General features: G+C 42.1%; 1 protein-coding gene across 21 annotated transcripts in view; it reads left to right on the top strand.

Moving 5' to 3' along the window:
• ROBO2 (roundabout guidance receptor 2) overlaps positions 1-19687 on the top strand; it is a 621912-nt gene that overhangs the window by 421096 nt on the left and 181129 nt on the right. For all 21 annotated transcript variants that reach the window (XM_089773474.1, XM_089773465.1, XM_089773469.1 and 18 more), the window contains exons 3-4: positions 6906-7063; positions 8147-8267. In XM_089773474.1, coding sequence (XP_089629600.1) covers positions 6906-7063; positions 8147-8267 — 279 coding nt within the window. The remainder of the gene's footprint in view (positions 1-6905; positions 7064-8146; positions 8268-19687) is intronic.

Below are 19687 nucleotides of genomic sequence, written 5' to 3'. Positions count from 1 at the left end.
GACTGGCATGATTTTCTGGAAATGCTTTTAACGGAAAAGTTTTCTGTTAAAAGCATTTTTGGAAAAGAGTGTCTAGATTGGCAGGGACGCTTTTCCGCAAAAAAGCCCCGATCGCCATTTTCACAATCGGGGCTTTTTTTCGGAAAATAAATCTGAGCTGTCTACACTGGTCCTTTTGCACAAAACTTTTGTGCAAAAGGACTTTTGCCCGAACGGGAGCAGCATAGTATTTCCTCAAGAACACTGACAATCTTACATGAGATCGGCAGTGCTTTTGAGGAAATTCAAGCGGCCAGTGTAGACAGCTGGCAAGTTTTTCCAGAAAAGTGGCTGATTTTCCGGAAAAACTGGCCAGTCTAGACACAGCCTATATGTTTTGTTAGTCTCTAAGGCGCTATTAGTCTATTTGTTGCTTTTTAAGTTTTTCCTGTTACAGACTAACTTGGTTACCCCTTTGAATTTTCTTGTTATGTTAGTGAAGAAATGAATACCATTTCCTTATTCTAGTTTTCTACATGTTCATGATTTTCTGGACCTAACATATTCCCCTACCCTTTAGTCATTTCTTTTCCAAGCTGGAAAGTCCCAGTCTTGTTAATCTTGCCTCATATGGAAGCTGTTCCTTACTCCCTAATCATTTCTGTTTGCTCTTTTCCAAATACAATATATCTTGTTTTATATGGGGTGACCAGATCTGCATACAGTATTCAAGATGTGGGCATACAATGATTATATAGCGGCAATATGGTATTTTGTTATATTATCCATTCCTTTTCTAATGATTCCCAATATTCTGTTAGCATTTTAGTTTTTAGACTGCCACTGCACATTGAGCAGATGTTTTCAGGAAACTATCCACAAGGATTTTAAGATCTCTTTCTTGAGTGGTAACAGCTATTTTAGATTCCATCATTTTTTCATCTATAGTTAGGATTATATTTTCCCATGTGCATTACTTTGCACTTATCAACACTGAATTCCATTTGCCTTTGTGTTGTCCAATCATCCAGTTTTGTGAGATCCCTTTCTAACTTTTTGCAGTCAGCTTTGGATTAGTCATTGTGTACTGTACTCCTTTTCCAAGAACATTAGTGAAAAGTTTAACAGCAGGGATCCAAATGGGGATGGATCCATGCAGCACAATACTCCTCCCTATCTTTTAAGTGAAGTACCTGCCAATGTTTACATGATGATCTAAGGATTCTTCAATTAACTGAATAACCAGCCTTTTGTTATTCTTAATCACCCTGCCCCTCCCTCTGTTTATAACAAACTCCTTGCTCAAAGTCAAAGCTGCAAGCAGACCAAACTGTTGCATTTAAGAGCTGTCTCTGGAGTCAAGGTATGGACTTTAAACAGACCTCAAGCTTGAAATCCAGGGGTTCAAACTCAGGAGGCAGGGGCTATTGCCCTCTCTAATCTCCCATAAATGGCACCCTTGAGGCCCATGGGGACTAGTGAGGCTGGAGGATAAGTGCTGGCTGAAGGAGTCTGCACTACCACCCCCTTCTCCCCCCACACACACATTCACTAGCGGTGGTGGGAAAACCACTCCCTCCTTCCCTGGCATGAAGTGGAACAGCACATGAGCTGGGAACACCTTGTTGCACTTTACCCACCACTGCCAATGAGTGCACAGGGCAGGTGAGCGGAGAGGCGGGGGTTGGAGGGAGAGACTCCTGGTGTCAGTGCTGGCCCTCCAGCCTCGCTAGTGCCTTCACCAGCTGCTGGCTTGACCCTCGTGACTCCTATGTTGCCCCTGGTCTCCTAGAGTACTCTTGCCAGCTAGTTAAAAAAGCATGGCTTGGATGGATTGATAGAAAGCTAACTAGACTGTAGGGATCAACCAGTAGTGATCAAGAGCTTGATGCCTAGTTGGCAGCATGTATCAAGCACAGAGCCCAATTTTGTTCAACATCTTCAATAATGATCTCGATGAGAAGATGGATTGCATCCTTTGCCCATTCGCAGATGACACTAAGCTGGCCAGCGGGATAGAGAGAGAAAATTTCCAAACATTGCTCCAGGCTGTGGGCTGAATGGCTAAGTAGCAGATTTGCAGAAAAGGACCTGGGAATTACAGTGAATGAGAAGCTGGATAAGAGTCAAAAGTGTACCCTTATTATCAGGAAGACTAATAGCATATTGGGCTGCATTAGTAGGAGCATTGCCAGCAGATCGAGGAAAGTCATTATTCCCCTCTATTTGGCAATGTGGAGGTCACATCTGAGATACTGCATCCAGTTTTGGGCCTGCTACTACAGAAAAGATGTGTGCTAATTGGAGAGAGTCCAGTGGAGAACAATGAAAACTGAGGCATATGACTGATGAGGAGAGGCTGAGTGAACTGGGCTTATTTAGATTGCAGAAGAGAAGAATGACTCGGGGATTTGACAGCAGCCTTCCCCTGCCTGAAGAGATTGAAAGGTTCCAAAGAGGTATAGAGCTGGACTATCTAAGTGGTGGGAGATGAGAGGCCTACAAGTAACGGTTGCGAGAAGTTGTAGTGGGGGAGGTCTAGGTTGGATAAACTATTTCACTAGGAAGGTGGTAAAGCACAGGTTGCCTAGGCATGTGGTGGAATCTCCATGCATAGAGGTTTTTTAAAGCCAGGCTTGACAAATTCCCTGGCTGGGATGATTTCTTTTTGGTCAGTCCTGCTTTGAGTGGGATGGAGGGGGTAGACTAGATGACCTCATGAGGTTTCTTCCAACCCTAATCTTCTACGATTCTAAAATTATGGGGCTTCTCCCACAGCAAAAACAGATATTGCATATTAGCATATTTGCTTTGATTTTGATAGATTTTTTGTTAATCTGGTTTTGTTACCTAATACAATTATATTATTTGGAAATGGTTCATTTTTATTAGTTCAGAGTCTATGTGGTAGCATCCCTACTGGTTCTGAAAGCACCAACTTAATTGTTGTTGTATAGTATGACACGATTCATGGATCAGTGACAAACACAAGATAATAATAATAAATGTACAGCAAATACCATAAAATTAACAGTTGCATTGACACTATTATATTCATGGATGTACAAGTACCACACAGTTCCCAAAAGGCCTCAAAGAGCACAGTCAGATAGTTCACACTACATCAAAGAACATTATTATGACTTGCTGTTAAAGTGCTCCTTCAATGTCTCCCCGAACTGTATAGCTCCGTATTTTAATTACCCTTGTGTCTGGCTGTTCAAACTCAGTAAACAGCTGCTTCACCTCCATCAAGGCAGCAACTTTTCTCCCTTTGCTTCACAGATATTATGCTATAGGCAACTATAACATTTTTTTTTCCCACTGAGACCCAATCTTGTGAGTAAATATCACCAGCATACTTTCAATTTACCAACAGTAGGCAAGCTCAGCATACAGAATGAGGCCTTGCACATCTGAAAGTTCAGCAGCCACTTCTAGTGATCCCATGCCTGCATTACACTGCAAGCCCACTAGCCAGTGTTTGTTTTCACGCCCAGAAGTGCCACTCCATTACCCGCAACTATTCTGTGAATGCCACTAGGAACTTTGAATTGATATTGCTAGTTTCTTCAGCTGTCTGTTCTCTAAGAAACTCATATTCACCACAGATTCAGTTATGTTTGTGGCTCAGCAGATACAGGAGGATTGTATGTTCTGCTTGCAGTGATTCTGACAATAGAACAGAACTATGTAGGTTCCAGATTTCTGTCAGAGGTAGATAACAGTGAGGAGGGCCAAGTGGGTTAGCATGATTTTTTAAAAAGTCACAATTAGGGCATATAGATGGCATTATAGGATGGAGACAATTGCATCCTGGAAGTTTACCCGCTTAATCCCATTCACTCCATGTTACTTGTTTCTTTTGCACCAGGCACTGCAAAAACTTCTCAAAAGTTGGCATACCTAAGCATGGTGCATCGCACTATGCATTCACAGAAGTGCTCTTGGTAAGCATATGCAGCGCTGATGCAAGGAGCCAAGTATGCATGTGCACAAGAGTTGTACTAAGTTCAGTGGCTTTATGCCAACATAACTTCTGGCAGCAAAAAATTGTTATTAGTAACTCACTCTTTCTAAATGGCACCAAGAGATCTTTAGTCTCATTATTCCTTCCTATCTTTTACCCTATCCTCTTGTTCTTCCTCCTCTTTATTCGTATCCTTTCCCTTCCTTTTACCCTCTTTCTTTTTTCCATGTTTTAACTCATTGTTTCTTGCTCTCATAATTTCTATGTTCTTGGTCATCTTAATTACACATCCCACCACTATTCTGTCCCGGTCTCCTTCGGTTTTCTCCTTTTCCCATTTTCCTCTTGTCCTTATGCCAATTATCTCTCTTGCATTTTCTAAAACATAAGACACTTTCTGAGGTAGATATATCTATTACAGTTACACAAGTCAAATTTCAATGTTTTCACCGAACTAAATGTCACTTTTGTGTTCCATGCAAGTCACATGTGATATAGAACCAGAGTAGAAAGGAAAAGGGGACTTCAAAACTTAGTCATGGCTGGTCAGGGCCTTATTCTCCAAGCATAAGTCAGAACATCTTCCATATTGGTGTTGCTGTAACTTACAGATGCTTTCCTGTGACCATAAGAAACTGTTCTGGCTGTGGAAAACAATCACTGTGCTTCAGCCATGCTCTCATCCCCAACCTTGTGTCAGGATCTGTGATTGGGTGGCGTAGAATCATCATGCTTTGGGGAACTTTTCAGTGTACAGATCTGCTAATTTTATTATGTTTTTGCATCTCTGGAATTGCACTAAAGATCTGTAAAATAATGAAGAACCAGACCATACATATTTGTTTAATTTTGAAAACAATTATGAGTTTAGTAACATATGGAATGATGGTGGAACCACTTAATGCTGTCCATAAGCCTCTTGTAAAGGATTAATGTTTCTGTCGCTTGGCAACTTTTTAGTTTTAGAAAGAGTCGATGCTTGGCAGCAGTTTAGCAGTTGTGCAAGAGGATACTTCTTCTTTCAAAAACATTTCTTCTGTCTCAATTCTTGGCTATATGAGAAACTTCCAGAAATGGGTGGTTTTGAAAGTCCTTTTTTGGCCTCTCCTTTGAAATTACTGCTGAGGCTGCCTTTCTTGGCTTCATTTAGAGAATACTATCTTTCTTACATGATGGCCACAAACACATGTTGTAGTGCCAAATTGTTAGTAGTCCATAATCTTCATCGTGTTATTTCTGTATTATATGTTATATACATTATATTCCATTTTATCTCAAAAAAGTCAAAATACCCTACTTTTTTCTATTTTTAGTTATTCTGGATAAAATATTAGCGTTGGAGAAGCAAGTCACATTAGTCATAAACATCTTTTGGGTTGAGGCTTTTGTCAAGATATTTTTTGGAAAAGCAGTACTAAACAATATCTTTCAAGCTACCAGATGTGCTATTTTGGAAAAAAAATTGGGACCTTGCCAAAATGATGTTTGGTGCTCACCATTTCCTACTATTTTTATTTTGTCCCTCTAAAAATGGCCTAAATAGCCCATCCTTTTCTGTTATATATAACATGATATTAAAAAAAAAATCTTCTCCCCTTTGGGGTTTACTTGTGTATCTCAAAATCTAAATGATAACTGAAACCCCATCCTATGTTGAGTTCCACTGTAAAGTGCACACTCACCTCAGTACCCTCAGAGGCTAATCTTTGTGCATAAAAATAATAATTTCTTTTTGTGTGGTACAGAAGAGGACATAAGATATTCAGTTTAAAACATTGTTTTTTATTAACTGTGAAAGCAGTAAATTAACTCTGCATATAAACTGAGATTGACCAATTTCTATTAAACTCTCCCTGACTGCACTTTCACTAGGATAAAGTGTTTTCTAATTTCTCGGCGGACTCTGGTTTCATTAAGGGAGGGAAGTGCAGTAAAGCAATAATGAAACTTATATATAGCTGAAATTCGAGAAGGGGAAATGCCCTAAATTCAATTTCAGTTGCTCTATCTAGAACAATTTTCAGGCTGATTTTTATAAGATGTCAATTAACCTAGAGATGAGGACACCCATAGAGGAATAACGATAAAGTGGATATCATTTCAACATATGGAGGAGCCAGCTAGCTGAACCTGATCCTGCTTCCTAGTAGCTTGATTTAAATAAGAACCTACCATGTGTTGCCAATTTTAGTTTTCAAAACTTTTGGCAATTAAAATGTTTTTGTCTTTTACCTATTGTGGTCAAGTCTGGTCAGACCTACATGACTATCAAAGGAACAGAAGAAGCAGGTGCACTGCTAGCATTCTGTACAGAAGCTCAGCTTCTTGGCATCTTTTGGAAACAATGATCAATAGCACCAATTTCATCAGAAAATAGAAGCCTTCTGGAATAAAGACAAAACTCTGCAATTCGGTAACAATGGTGTCAGCCCTAGAACCTTAACACCTTTCCAGGAGTGGAGGGGGAGGGACCGTTGACAAGAAAGGTGCGAATAGAAGAGCCAGGCACACCACATTTTTAAAAGATTACAACCGAGGTCCAACATGCTGTTTTCTCTAATGAAAAGAATCAGCATCACACCAGAAATACTCAGGTTGACTAGATGTTACTTAGCACCTGTATCTAGAATACAAGGCTAAAAAAAGGAGCAGTGTATATATTGGCCCTTCTGTATTTTAAATGATGAGTAATGCATTTACTTTTAGAAAATGTATGTTCATACATGGTTTGTCTGTATTCTTTTGATAAGAGAGGCTCCCTGTTGAGTCATATTCTCTCTTCCTTCTACCCCGCAATATAATATTTTGCCAGGAGTTTTACAGTGCATATGTTAATATCAAGCTGCCATTTGAAAACTTGGAAGCTACTTTTCTCAGAGAAACAATTTGTTTGCCTTTACCATGTTGCAATTCCTAACAACTCATTTTCTTGTTCTTTCCTCTTATGCTCAATTAGTGCTACGAGATGACTTTCGCCAAAACCCTACCGATATTGTTGTGGCAGCTGGAGAACCTGCTATTCTGGAGTGCCAGCCTCCTCGAGGACATCCTGAACCCACAATCTATTGGAAGAAAGATAAAATCCGCATTGACGATAGGGAGGAGAGAATCAGTGTAAGTCCTTCCAAAATGCCATTGATAGATAATGTTTTTAAGAAGTATATTTCTCAATGGCTTTGAATGAGCACTGAATAATTTACATAACTGTATCCACAAAAATATAAACCCCAATCATCTAATCGGTTCCATGCAAGGAGATCTTTGGGTTTTTATGGAACTTCAGTGATGTTACTGGGATAGTAGGCAAACAGTGATTATGCATGCACAGTTCTGATTGTAAGACTGAGTATATAAATATTTATGAAAGACTTAAAAAACCACAAATAGTCTAGTAGTATCTTAAAGACTAACAAAACATGTAGATGGTATCATGAACTTTCGTGGGCACAGCCCACTTCTTCAGATGATCAGTCATCTGAAGAAGTGGGCTGTGCCCACAAAAGCGCCAAGCCAAACCCTCCTGCACTAACCTTTGAAGAGTTAAAAATTTGTACTTCAGGTTCATCTCTAGTCATAGGGAGATCTGGTATCAATGGTTAATTAAGATTGTCTATTTTTTTTTTACTAAAATACCATATTTTCCATTGGTTTTAGCTTTTCTGACTTTTAGCTAATCAGGAACCAATTTGTTTTATTCTGGCTACCTGCCTTGAGGCTGAATATAAATGGGTCAACTCTTTCTGAGAACAAGGTTAGAGAAAAAAATCCATCTTAAAAAAAGTCACAACTATTTCTATGAGCAACTCTTCTATGCTTTGGAGATGGAGTTGCCCAGATGTCATGGGTGCACCTTTGCCTTTGCTTTGAAAAGCTAAGCAAATGCAAATGCAGGATAGATGAGCAAAAAAAGGTAGCAAGAACTCCAACTGTTCTGAAATTTAAGAGCATCACACAAAACCTAAAAAATTGAGACAAGACCAGACGTAGAATCAAATACGCTTCAGAAGAGCCTAATATCAAATTAACATTATGATTATTCATCACCAAATAGATGGACTGATAATCTTTACACATAAAAAGGCAAAGCTTTTCTGTAAAAAACAAAAGCCTGCACTTCGTGTTTTAGATCTTTGTAATCTGAGTGTCCCTTTATGTCTGGTTATATAAATTACAGTGCCTTTTCTTTTCTTCAAACAGATACGAGGTGGGAAACTGATGATCTCAAACACGAGGAAAAGTGACGCTGGCATGTACACTTGTGTCGGCACCAACATGGTGGGGGAACGAGACAGCGACCCAGCAGAGCTGACAGTCTTTGGTAAAACTACTTCCTAGGCTTTTGTTTTATGTTTGACTACAAATTCAACCTTGTATGGATCTAGCTGAATAGCCAAAGCAGGTGCCAAACTTAAGGTAACAAAAGACTGAGTAACTGCTAATGCACAGGCTATATGTCAGTTTTCCATGAACCACCTGTTTTGAGGGTTGCAGTTTATAAGTTGGGAGCAGAGATGAAGTAATCATTTTTTTTCTGAGTGTATCATTTAAATATAATTGGAAGTCCTTGATCAAATGCATAAACTCAGAAACCTTAATCCAGCAGACAATACTTTACTCCACAAAATTACAGAGTGTAACTGAGCCACTTTTAATACCATGTCTGCTTAATAGAGACTTGAACTAAATAGCCTGTTTCTTATTCTTGGAGGGCTCTGACATTAAAGCTTTGTAGCACATCCCACAGGAGCTGGATCAACTATACAAAGTCTTTCTATAAAATATATCTATATAGTTATGAGTTTATCACAGTTTCCTTTAAAATGGCACCAATTCCCAATCCCACCCCTCATCCTTTACGTCACACACATCAAACTGGTTCTTGATGCTGCTGAATGAGTTAAAAGCTAAAACTGGTTGGACCTCGCTGTCCGGCACCCTCGGGACCTGACTGGTCCCGAACGAGGGGATTTGCTGGACCAGGGGAGGTCCCTCCTTTCCTGATCCAGGCTGCCCCCATTGCTGCCCCAATCGCCCCCCACCCCGAGCTCTGTAGGTGCCGCTGGCCTTGCCGCTGCCGGGGCTGGTTTTGCCATGGCTGGGGCTCCACAGCTGGGGCAGAGATCTGCAACTGCCTGACTCTACAGCCGGGACTGGAGCTTTGCAGCCCAGGCAGAGCTCTGCAGCTGCTTGGCTCTGTGGCCAGAGCTGGAGCTCCACAGCCGGGGCTAGAACTACCTGGCCACTACTGGATCTAGAGCTCCACAGCCACTGCTGGGGCCAGAACTCCCTGATGTGCTGCCTGTCATGACACACACACACACTGGGGTTTCCCGCTGAGTCGCCGGTGTCTCCGATGCTACTTCTGTCCTACCACCAGACCTCCCTGTTCCTGGGCTCTGTGGTCCAAGGAACATCCATGGTAAGTGCCCGACCATGGATGTTGCCGGACAGGGAGCCCCAGTACAATGCTTGCATTTTCCAATTGTGATGCTTTCAGTAAGGAATCTTCAGGCTCATTTTGTCCTAAAGGGAAAATACAGATGGAGAATACTGAAATGAATGTACAGCTGTATCCATCTCACTAACAACTGGACAAGAAGCAAAGTTATAAAATTCTGCTAGGGTAAACCCTACAGTGGTGATATTTCTATCTACCTTTAACAGTGTTTCTGTGTTTATCCCTTAAGAGATGTAAAATGACTAACTACTGTTTCACTCTCTTAAAAATAATATGGGAATTCCAAGTCAGACCACTTCAATAAATCTCTCAAAACAGAACACTCTCAGGGTATGTCTACACTATCACCCTAGTTCGAACTAGGGTGGTAATGTAGGCAACCGGAGTTGCAAATGAAGCCCGGGATTTGAATTTCCCGGGGTTCATTTGCATCTCGCCGTGCGCCGCCATTTTTTAATGTCCGCTAGTGCGGACTCCGTGCTGCGCGACTACTCGCGGCATGGACTACGTAGTTCGGACTAGGCTTCCTATTCGTGAAATGAGGAGTAACGGTAGTTCGGAGTAGGAAGCGTAGTCCGAACTACCTATTCCGTGCCGCGTGTAGTCGCGCGGCACAGAGTCCGCACTAGCGGACATTTAAAAATGGCGGCGCACGGCGAGATGCAAATGAAGCCCAGGAAATTCAAATCCCGGGCTTCATTTGCAACTCCTGTTGTCTACATTACCACCCTACTTCGAACTAGGGTGGTAGTGTAGACATACCCTCAGAGAAAACAGATTTATAAGCTGCATCTTTTCCTGATGGTATAGCTTGAGTTTTATATTGTGGAGTATACATTTCTGCCTCTTGCCTAATATCATCATTTTTCCAATGATAAGGCTGGGCTGATTTGGGATTATGAGCAGACTCTGTACACATTTGTTTGAACCTGTTGGGGGTGTTGCCTGTATTATTTTATGTACTACTAAAGGATTTACCTGGCGCTGCTCAGATCCGTGTGGGGACTCAGGGTAGGAGGCGGGGATGCAGGCATTAGGGAAGGTGGTTGGGAGGTGTGTGTGTGTGTGGAGGGGGAGCCTCAGGGAAGGATGGCAGGAGTCAGGGAAGGATTTAGCGGGAACAGGAGTCAGGGAAATGGGTGGGTAATGCAGGAGTCAAGGCAGGTTGTGATGTGCTCAGGGCAGGGGATGGGTGGGTGCAAGAATCAGGGCAGGAGGTTGGGGGGTTTGCCAACAGGCTGGTTGGGCAATAGTGTCCTGAAGCTAACCAAGGTGCTGGGGACCATGCTTCCTGGGTTGCTGCCCCCAGAGATGGGGCTGGCCAAGGTGGTAGTGGCTGCAGATGCGGCAGTGGGCACTGCACTGCCTACCCTCCTGCCCTTAGAGCTGGGCTGGCTGAGGGCAGTGGGGGCTGCACTGGCCAGGCAGCATCTCCCCTGTTGTCATCCGACAGCATGACTGTTGCTGCTGTCAGACGCCTCCCTTTCCATTTGATTAGAAACAGTCAAATTCCAGGCACATTTCATTGTCCTGGCACCACCAAACCCTTGCCATGCTTTAAGTTTTAACAAGAGGAAGCTGCATTCCGAATTTGGTGGTCCTAGCTCTTACCATTTAAGAGGAGTTCTTGATAGACAGATCTGCCAATCACACACACACACACACACACACACACACACACACACACACACACACACACACATATGTAGTAGATATTATGTCACTGTCTCCTTGGACATCCTCAGCCTCTCTCACCCTGCTCCTTCTCAGAGAACAGTTTTTGGTAATTGGCATGGGGTTATTTTAGCAACATGGCCAATCAGAGGAATCGACAGCCACACCAAGCCTTTGGATAGGGATGGGGGAGTGTGGCTTCACACTCATGGAAGATGAGGGGGGTTTGGCAGATGGGGCATGGCCAGGGCAGCCAGCTTTCAGTGCTACTGAGAGTATGCCACACCACCTCCCATCACTTAGAGCAGTTGCCCCCTTTATCCCACACTGTTGGCAGGCCTGTGGCCAATATGTTGTAGTTGATGCCTTGTGATGATCATAGTCTCTTTCAGTCTTCTGTGGATATTATTTCTCAATCTAGCTAATCTATTTTGTCATGCCTAGGATATGGTACAGGTGCCTCATTTCAAATGCTTGCTGCTTTTTCTCCAGATGCTTTGTCCCCATGTTTTGCAACTGTAAAATAATGTGTCCACAATGAGTGCTGGATATGATCAAGTTTTATCTGTTAAGGACACTGATTCTAAATATTTTTCTTCAGGCATATGAACATTGTACAGGCAGCAGCAATCTGGTTCTTGATGTCAACTTCATGTTGAAATGTACTAATCCAAGTAGCTGCCACTGTCTACTTCTTCAGTGTCTATAACATTAATGTTAGCCTGTTCCTTGATTTTTGAGGTTATCGGTAGTCTGGCTATTCAATCATTTTTAATCGCTTTTCTCTGTCTGTTGTGCACAAGTTAAAATTGCTTTCATTTCTCTGTAGACATTATCATTATAATATTGTCTGCAAAGTCAAGGTGTTTGATAATTCTCCCCAATATTCTGCAGCCTCCATCAATATCACTAAAAAAGTTGGATAAAATGTTTTCTATGTATAGAACAAAAGGTATTGGACTGAGTATTCATCTGTTTGACTCTTTTGCACTTCAAAACACTCTCTCAGCTCTCCATTGACCCATAGGCTGTGTCTAGACTACATGCCTCTGTCGGCAGAGGCATGTAGATTAGACACATAGGCAAAGGCAAATGAAGCCGTGATTTAAATGATTGCGGCTTCATTTACATTTACATGGCTGCCGCGCTGAGCCGACAAACAGCTGATCAGCTGTTTGTCGGCTCGCGCGCCAGTCTGGACGCTCCCCTGCCGACATCAAAGCCCTTTGTCGGCAGCCCCATTATTCCTCGGCTCAGCGCGGCAGCCATGTAAATGTAAATGAAGCCACGATCATTTAAATCGCAGCTTCATTTGCCTTTGCCAAAACAACAAATCTACATGGCTCCGTCGACGGAGCCATGTAGTCTAGACGTACCCATAATGCATACCAAGCAAGAATAGAGTTTTCTGTAGTATTTGAGTCAACCAGCTGCTAGAATTGTACTACTTGAGTGCTTTGCACAAATACTTTCAGTTACGAGTCAAATGCTTTCTTAATATCAATGAATGCACAAAACTTGATATCTCTCTCCAAAATTTGAGAAAAACCCACTGTCTGATCCATGGTGAAGTATTCAGGTCTAGAGCCTGTGTGCGTGTGTGACTAGCCAGGTCTATCGTAGGAGGCGATGTTGTACTAAGACACGAAACACCACCTATGTGAATAGGGTAGCTGGAGATGACATACCTTATTACAGCATCTCTACTGTTGGGGCTCAATGGGAGAAATTCTAGCATCAAATCCTTTTACTTGATCCAGTGGAATACCGGAATTGATGGGAGCATGGTTAGCATTTGACTGATCAGGTCTTTAGTAGAACCACAAAATTGACCCCCGGAAGATCAGTCCCTACAGCATCAATCTCCTGCTGAGCGTAGTCAAAACCACTGAAAGGATTTCCTCTCTTTTTCATTTCATTTGTCTGTGAATCACTCTACAGAATACCTTTGTAGGATGCTTATAAGACTTATTCCTCAGTAGTTATTGCAAACAGATGACTTTTCTTTAAAGAGTTGATTCAGTGATTGAGCATGGCCAGACTTCAGAAACTTCATCCTTTGCCCAAATTAGGCTAAATAGTTTGGAAAGGAGCATGACTATATAGACTTCTTCCACCATGCTTTAGCATTTCAGATATTACATTGTGTGGATAAGGTGCCCTGTTCTTCTTTTTCCCCCAGGGACTCGATTCCAGCTTTAATTTCTGTTTCCATTATCTGTTCTTCATTGTTGCCTGCACAGCTGATGGCCTCAAGGACATATGGATCAACTTGACTATTCATGTTGAGTAGTTGATGCAAAATGTCTTTCCATCTTTTGAGCTGCGCTTTCATTGCATAGCTAACTTGGCACAGGTGTTATAACATTTGTAACTTTCTGATGGAGCCTTTTGCATTCATTTTTGCAGTGCTTTTCGGGCTCTTTGTCTTCTCTCAAGCCATTCTTTCTTAGCTTTCTTGACTATTTATTTTAGTTCCTGGTTGATCTATTTGTTTTTCTGCTCAGCACAATCTTCATCTTTCAGATGTTCCTGATATGCTTTTCTTTATATATATATAAGTTTTTTATTTATGTTGTCACTCACTCCTTCTATTTTGGATACAGCCTCTTCCTTAAAATCTCCTCACTTGTGGCATAAATAAAGTTTTTTGCTCTGTCCAGACTTGTTCTATTGTTGTATCATTGTCCAAAAGAAAGTGGCCACTGATGGTATTCTGAAACTTAGATATTATAAACTATCTTGATTATTTTTACACATTTTGAAATATTACGTCTGATCCTGACAGTAATGATTATTGCTTGATAGTCTGAGTTTTCATTCAGGCTTCTGTAGACCATTGTCATACTAAGATGGAGCTGATCTTGTTTTATGTAATACCATAATTGGAATTCCAAGTTTCTTTATTGACTTACCTCTACTGAAATGCTGAGTTTGTAATACACAAGATGATAGATTACTTTAGTTCTTCACTATTATCGTTTTTCATTCCTTGATCCTATTTCTTCTTTTCCCATGATTTTCTCCCAGGCCATGTTATTACTCCCTGTCTTGGCAGTAAATCCTTTTATTACAAGCAGAAGATTTCTAGCTGGAGTTTGTGAAAACTCTGCTTGAAGTTAATTATAAAATTGGTTTGTGGGTCTGTTTGTCTTATCTAATATGGTATACGATGTTATAAGTCTTTGCACATACACACAGATTTGTTTCTCCATTTTAAACAAATTGTGAGCATAAAATGGTTCCCGTTGCTGAGATTCCAGGACCACCTGCGGATTTACCATGATACAGTATTAGAAGACTACAAACTACCACCTGCTTACTGCATTGACAAAGTATGAAAGTCCATGACTTTTTCAAATAGTGTAATGTGTGACCCTATCTTCTTCATCACTTTGGGTGTGTCTAAACTACATGGCTCCATCAATGGAGCCATGTAGATTACACAGGAAGGGAAATGAAGCAGTGATTTAAATAATTGCCACTTCATTTAAATCAAAATGGCCACTGCGCAGTGCCGATCAGCTGATTGTTGGCACAGCGCAGCAGTCTAGACGGGGATCTGCCGACCCTAGAACCCTCGTGAAATGAGGCTTATAGGATCTGCCGATGAAGGATTCTGGGGTTGGCAGATCCCCGTCTAGACTGCCGGGCTGTGCCGACAATCAGCTGATTGGCAAAGCGTAGCGGCCATTTTGATTTAAATTAAGCAGCGATTATTTAAATTGCCACTTCATTTCCCTTTTTCGAGTAAACTAATCTACATGGCTCCATCGATGGAGCCATGTAGTATAGATGTACCCTTTGAATACTAGTAAAGTATGGTAATAATCTCTGTAGACACTAAGTCCAAATCTAATAAGCCTGAAGGTTCCAATAACTTTTTAAAAGAATAAAATATTAGGGATAAAATCATGTGAGAAATACATTTAAATTACTATCCTGCAAAGGCATGATAATTATTAGGTTTGCCTTCATATGTGAACGTTTATATCGTCAATTACAACATTCTGAACATTTGCTGTGGGATATAATTACAGCAGTTAACCAATAAAGTATGTTCTAACTTTTTTTCTAGTACTTGTTTTCCTAGTACTGTATAAGGGCAATGGCAAATGAAGTTAGCAGTTTTGGTCCCACATAATTGAGTTAGTCTTTACAAGTAAATCTGTATTTAGACTTTATTTGCTATCCACATTTTTCCAGTTCTTCATTTTTTTTCCCTACTGTATCCTAAGTACCACACGGGACAATTTGTTCAAAGTTAGATGCTGAAAGTTAGGCATCAAATTGAAGGATTAAATACCTAAATATAAATTGCCCTGATTGAGTTGGTTTGAAAATATTTGCCTTGATACTTAAAAGTAAATCCAGGGCAGAAATGGAACTACCTTTACTAGGAAATTAAAAGGTTATATTAATGTTTCTGGCAAGCACAGAGAAAGTACTGATTATGGAAGGGAAAAGTTCATTAATCAGATGATTAACCATTCTTCTCTCCTTTTAAAAAGCCCCGATAAAAAAAAAACCCAAAAAACAAAACAAAAATAAAAAATGCTATGTCCGGCTTTTGTGTACGATGCTAACCACTTAGGAAATGGAATAGTTCCATACTGGTTTACAAACATTTCCAGGAATGAAGTTGGCTCTGAAAGGCTTTTTTTTCTATAATATCTTTTGCATGTCACTCCTAATAGTTTTCTGATTCCTTGTGCAGTGAATTTAGCTTGCAGCATTGCCTCTGGAAAAACTGAGTCAGCATGATAGGAACTGGTGGCTTGATAGTAATAGTAAGAATGTGTGGCATTCAAAAACAAAACATTTAAACCCAACACCTACAATAAAGCAGTGAATGAAAACACAATAAAAGGGTTTGTGGAGGACTGAGAGACGAAGGTAGGACGCGGATGTAGACAGGTTTCAGTATTCAGACCCTTCCCACTAAGATGCACAAGTGTCACTGAATATTATTCTGAAATCTCCCACTTAGAGCTGTGCTCAAAACAAACAAATTACACTTTTTACTCTATTTATAAAGCTGATACGTTGTATTCATTTTTTTGTAAAAACAGGGTTTTTTTTCCCTCCTACTCAAATCCCAAATCCTCTGCAAGCAAAAATTTATTCATGTAAACATTTGACTCATGTAATCAGTGTATCCCAAAATTAGTCTTGTTCTTTGAGTGATAGTACCACAACTGCATTAGGTTTTGCTAGTCCCCTCTTTCAAGAGTCACTGCTTACTTGGATTTTCTGAGGCTCCCAGGTGTTATCTTGTAGCAGAGCAGCAAGAGAGCAAGAAGTCTGTCACAGAATTCAAAATAAATAGTTAAATAGTTTGTAATCATAAGAGGCAGCATCCAATGTTTTTTTGTTTTGTTGTTGTTATGGATTCTTTTTTCCCTAAATTCTAAAAGCTAAGTTCAGAAGTATAAATAATATAAATTGGTCTGATTTAAATTGTGCCCAGGTCTGAACACGCCAGCCCAAAAGTGGCTTAAAAGACACTTTTGCCCCCTCACTCCTGTGCTAAGCTGAGCTCCACAAAATGGAGAATCTAGCCAAGTAATCTTGCACTAAGTTATACTTTGTTAGCACTTAGGGTGCGTCTATACTGCAGAAGAAGATCGAAGCTGCTGCTTCCAGAGTTTGAATTAGCAGGTATTTCAAACTGAGAGGGGCACTCCGGTCGATGCTGGTAACCCTGCTTCCACGAGGAGTAAGGGAAGTCAAAGGAAGTCTTCCTTTGACCTCATGCAGTATAGACAGTGCCAAAAGCTGAGTTAAGTTACTTCAACTTCAGCTATGCAATTCACTTAGTTGAAGTTGCGTATCTTAATTTGACTTTGTCCTGCAGTGTAGACATACCCTAAATTAGGCTCCTGCAGAGCCACTTACACCCACTCAGCAATGAATAAGAGTGTCTGAGGAACCAGAAGGTATATATTAACTACCAAAGAAGCTACTGTTCTGTCTTCTGTCAATTACTTCACTTTTTACACTCCTCTAATTTCAGACCTCAGCTGGAGTTGCTCCTTATCACTGTCTAGGACTTAATAGGAGAAATAATTGATGCATAACATTGCATATGGTACCTGTTCTGTGAATATGATGTCAGTAAATTTAAAGGCTTCATCCAAAGCTCACTCATTGGCAGTCTTTCCATTGACTTCATGAGGCCTTTTGATCAGGCTCGGAGAAAGTCAAAATAATTAAAAGCATTGGGAAGGAATTTAAGTTGGTGAAACACCATTATAGAGGGTGCCAGAAGAAGGTGTAAGTTACACCAGTTAGACCCCTCTGTGATGGTCCTCTTGGGGCACGAGCGCTTGTCCCCCGAGAGGACAAGGCCCTGCGGGCCCCACCATCGGTACTTTGAGTCCAGGGGCAGATTTAGGGGCGTTAGCACCTGCCCCCGAATGGGGGCAAGACCCTGCAGGCCCACCGTCCTACGTGTCCTTGGATCTACCAGGTTCCTTATCCCCTTTGGTCCGATAGCCCCTCCTCTGGAGCCTACCCTAGTTCTCCCACCACCTTGTGGCCAACACTAATATCCAGGCATCAGGGGGGCGGGGTTAGGGGGGACATGGGCCCGCCCTCTCCTTCGGGTTCCAGCCCAGGGCCCTAGAAGATAGGGGCATTGAATCCCTACCCAACTGATGGATCTCCTTCTCGAATCACGTCAGCCCACGGGCACCAGAAGTTCCCTGCCCTGGGCTGCTTCCTAATCCCTTCCGGTCCGGTGTGCCCCTCCGCGGAGTTCATCGGTCTTACTGCTTCATTGGACCCCGTTGGTCCGGGGTCAATGCGCTGCCCCTCTCGGCCACCTCTCTGGTTCTGCCACCTAGGAGGAGTAAAGCACTCCCGCTGGCTCAGCAAGCGACTCCAGTTCTGGGAGCCCCCTCTCCCCCCCTCCGCTTGCTCCTTCTGCCCTTTTCAAGGGCCCCGCCATGGTGCATCTGGAGACGCTGCCCCACCCCTTCGGCATCTCCCCACCCAGAGACACCGGGCCTGGGTCTGGGGCTCCACCCCACTGCCCATGTTGTGGTGGGCCGCCGGCAGCATTCCTCTGCCACTGCCAGGGCACCTCTCCAAGCTGGTGGGTCGGTCCAAGCCCCGCCAGGCTCTAGCACAGAGCCTCCCTGACCTGTCCGGCACTCCCCGGTGGCTGCCTCCCTGACCTGTCCGGCACTCCCCGGTGCCATGTTGCCTTGCCCCAGGGTCTGCCCAGTGGAGGACCCCACACCGGCCGCTGCTGTGGCTCCAGCTAGTCTGGCACCCCGGCTGTGGTCCCCTGGCACAGCTTCCTCCCCTCCCCTTGTCGGCGGCACGGACCCTGTCCTGCCTGCCGCAGTGCGGGCCTCGCTCAGCCTGTCACACTTTCTAAGACATACTCATCTCTGAATTTAGCCTTTTACTTTAACCATATGAACATCATTATTTGGTAACCCTTGGAGAAGGAAATATCTTTGTTAGAAAGAGTTCTTTAGTTCCAGTGCAGGAAGATTGCTAACTGCGCTATGGCAACAAACCTGACTAAATCATAACTCTATCCACAATTCAATTCAGTTCCCTTTAGAGAGAGAGAGAAAAAAAGATGGTGTGACTTTTGTCACGGCAAGGATCATGGTTATTTTCCTCATGTTCATTCATTTTAGTTACAATTCATTATTAAAATGTTCCATATAAAGAACAGAAATATACCACGCTGGCAATACTTTTTGAAAAGAGATGAGCTGGTGTCATATTTGCCTCCCCAAATATACTGTCAGAATATCCAGATGTACTAGGGTAATCAAGCAAGTGCAAATGTCTAGTGTGATAGTTGGAGCCCTGAGTCAAGCTAGTGCCTCTTACTTAGATGTCTGAACCTAACATTCAGAAAAAGGCATCATTGAACTTGGTAGAGAGAAGTAATCCTATGGGAGACAGGGACTTCTAAACTTCAAAAATAATGGTTCCAGTCCATTTGCATGTAGCTCTCACAATTCCCTCCACTTTAATTGTCAAAACTCACAGTTCCTTGATAGTGTATAAGGCATAGAAGTTTACAACAACTGCACAAACTATTTACTTCCAACATGACAAAATGAAATAGCCCAAGAAAAGACAAAACAGTGCTCCTTCAGAAAAATGTCCTGAATACAGAATCACCAGCTTTTGTCAGCTTTTTGCCAGCTTTCACTTGCTCACTCAGCATACAATAAGAACCTTTCAAAAACATAACATGATTCATGGTCATCTTTCATCTCTGATGGCCTCATTTTTGACAATGGGAGCTTTGAGACTGGTAGGGTGGAAAGTAATCCAAATTATGCTACAATTAACAATTATTCACTCCACCATCTGAGATCTGGAAAAAAAAAGTCTCAAAATGTGTCAATATTTCTAGATCGGGGTCCTCAAAGTGTGGGACAGGACCCAAAAGTTAGTCCCAACCTCAGAGTTGCGAGATCACCAGTGCTGGTGTTAGACATGCTGGGGCCAAAGCCAAAACCTGAGCCTACCACTCCTCAGGATTCAGCTTTGGGCTTCAGCTTCTGCTCTTGTAATGAGGCTCAGGTTACAGGCCCACTACCCAGGGCTGAAACCCTTGGGCTTCAACT

This window comes from Pelodiscus sinensis, chromosome 1 (genome assembly GCF_052426305.1).
Source record: "Pelodiscus sinensis isolate ZL-2025 chromosome 1, ASM5242630v1, whole genome shotgun sequence".
Classification (NCBI taxonomy): domain Eukaryota; kingdom Metazoa; phylum Chordata; order Testudines; family Trionychidae; genus Pelodiscus; species Pelodiscus sinensis.
The sequence above is the reverse complement of the archived record's forward strand: the minus strand, read 5'-3'. Positions and strand labels throughout refer to the sequence as shown.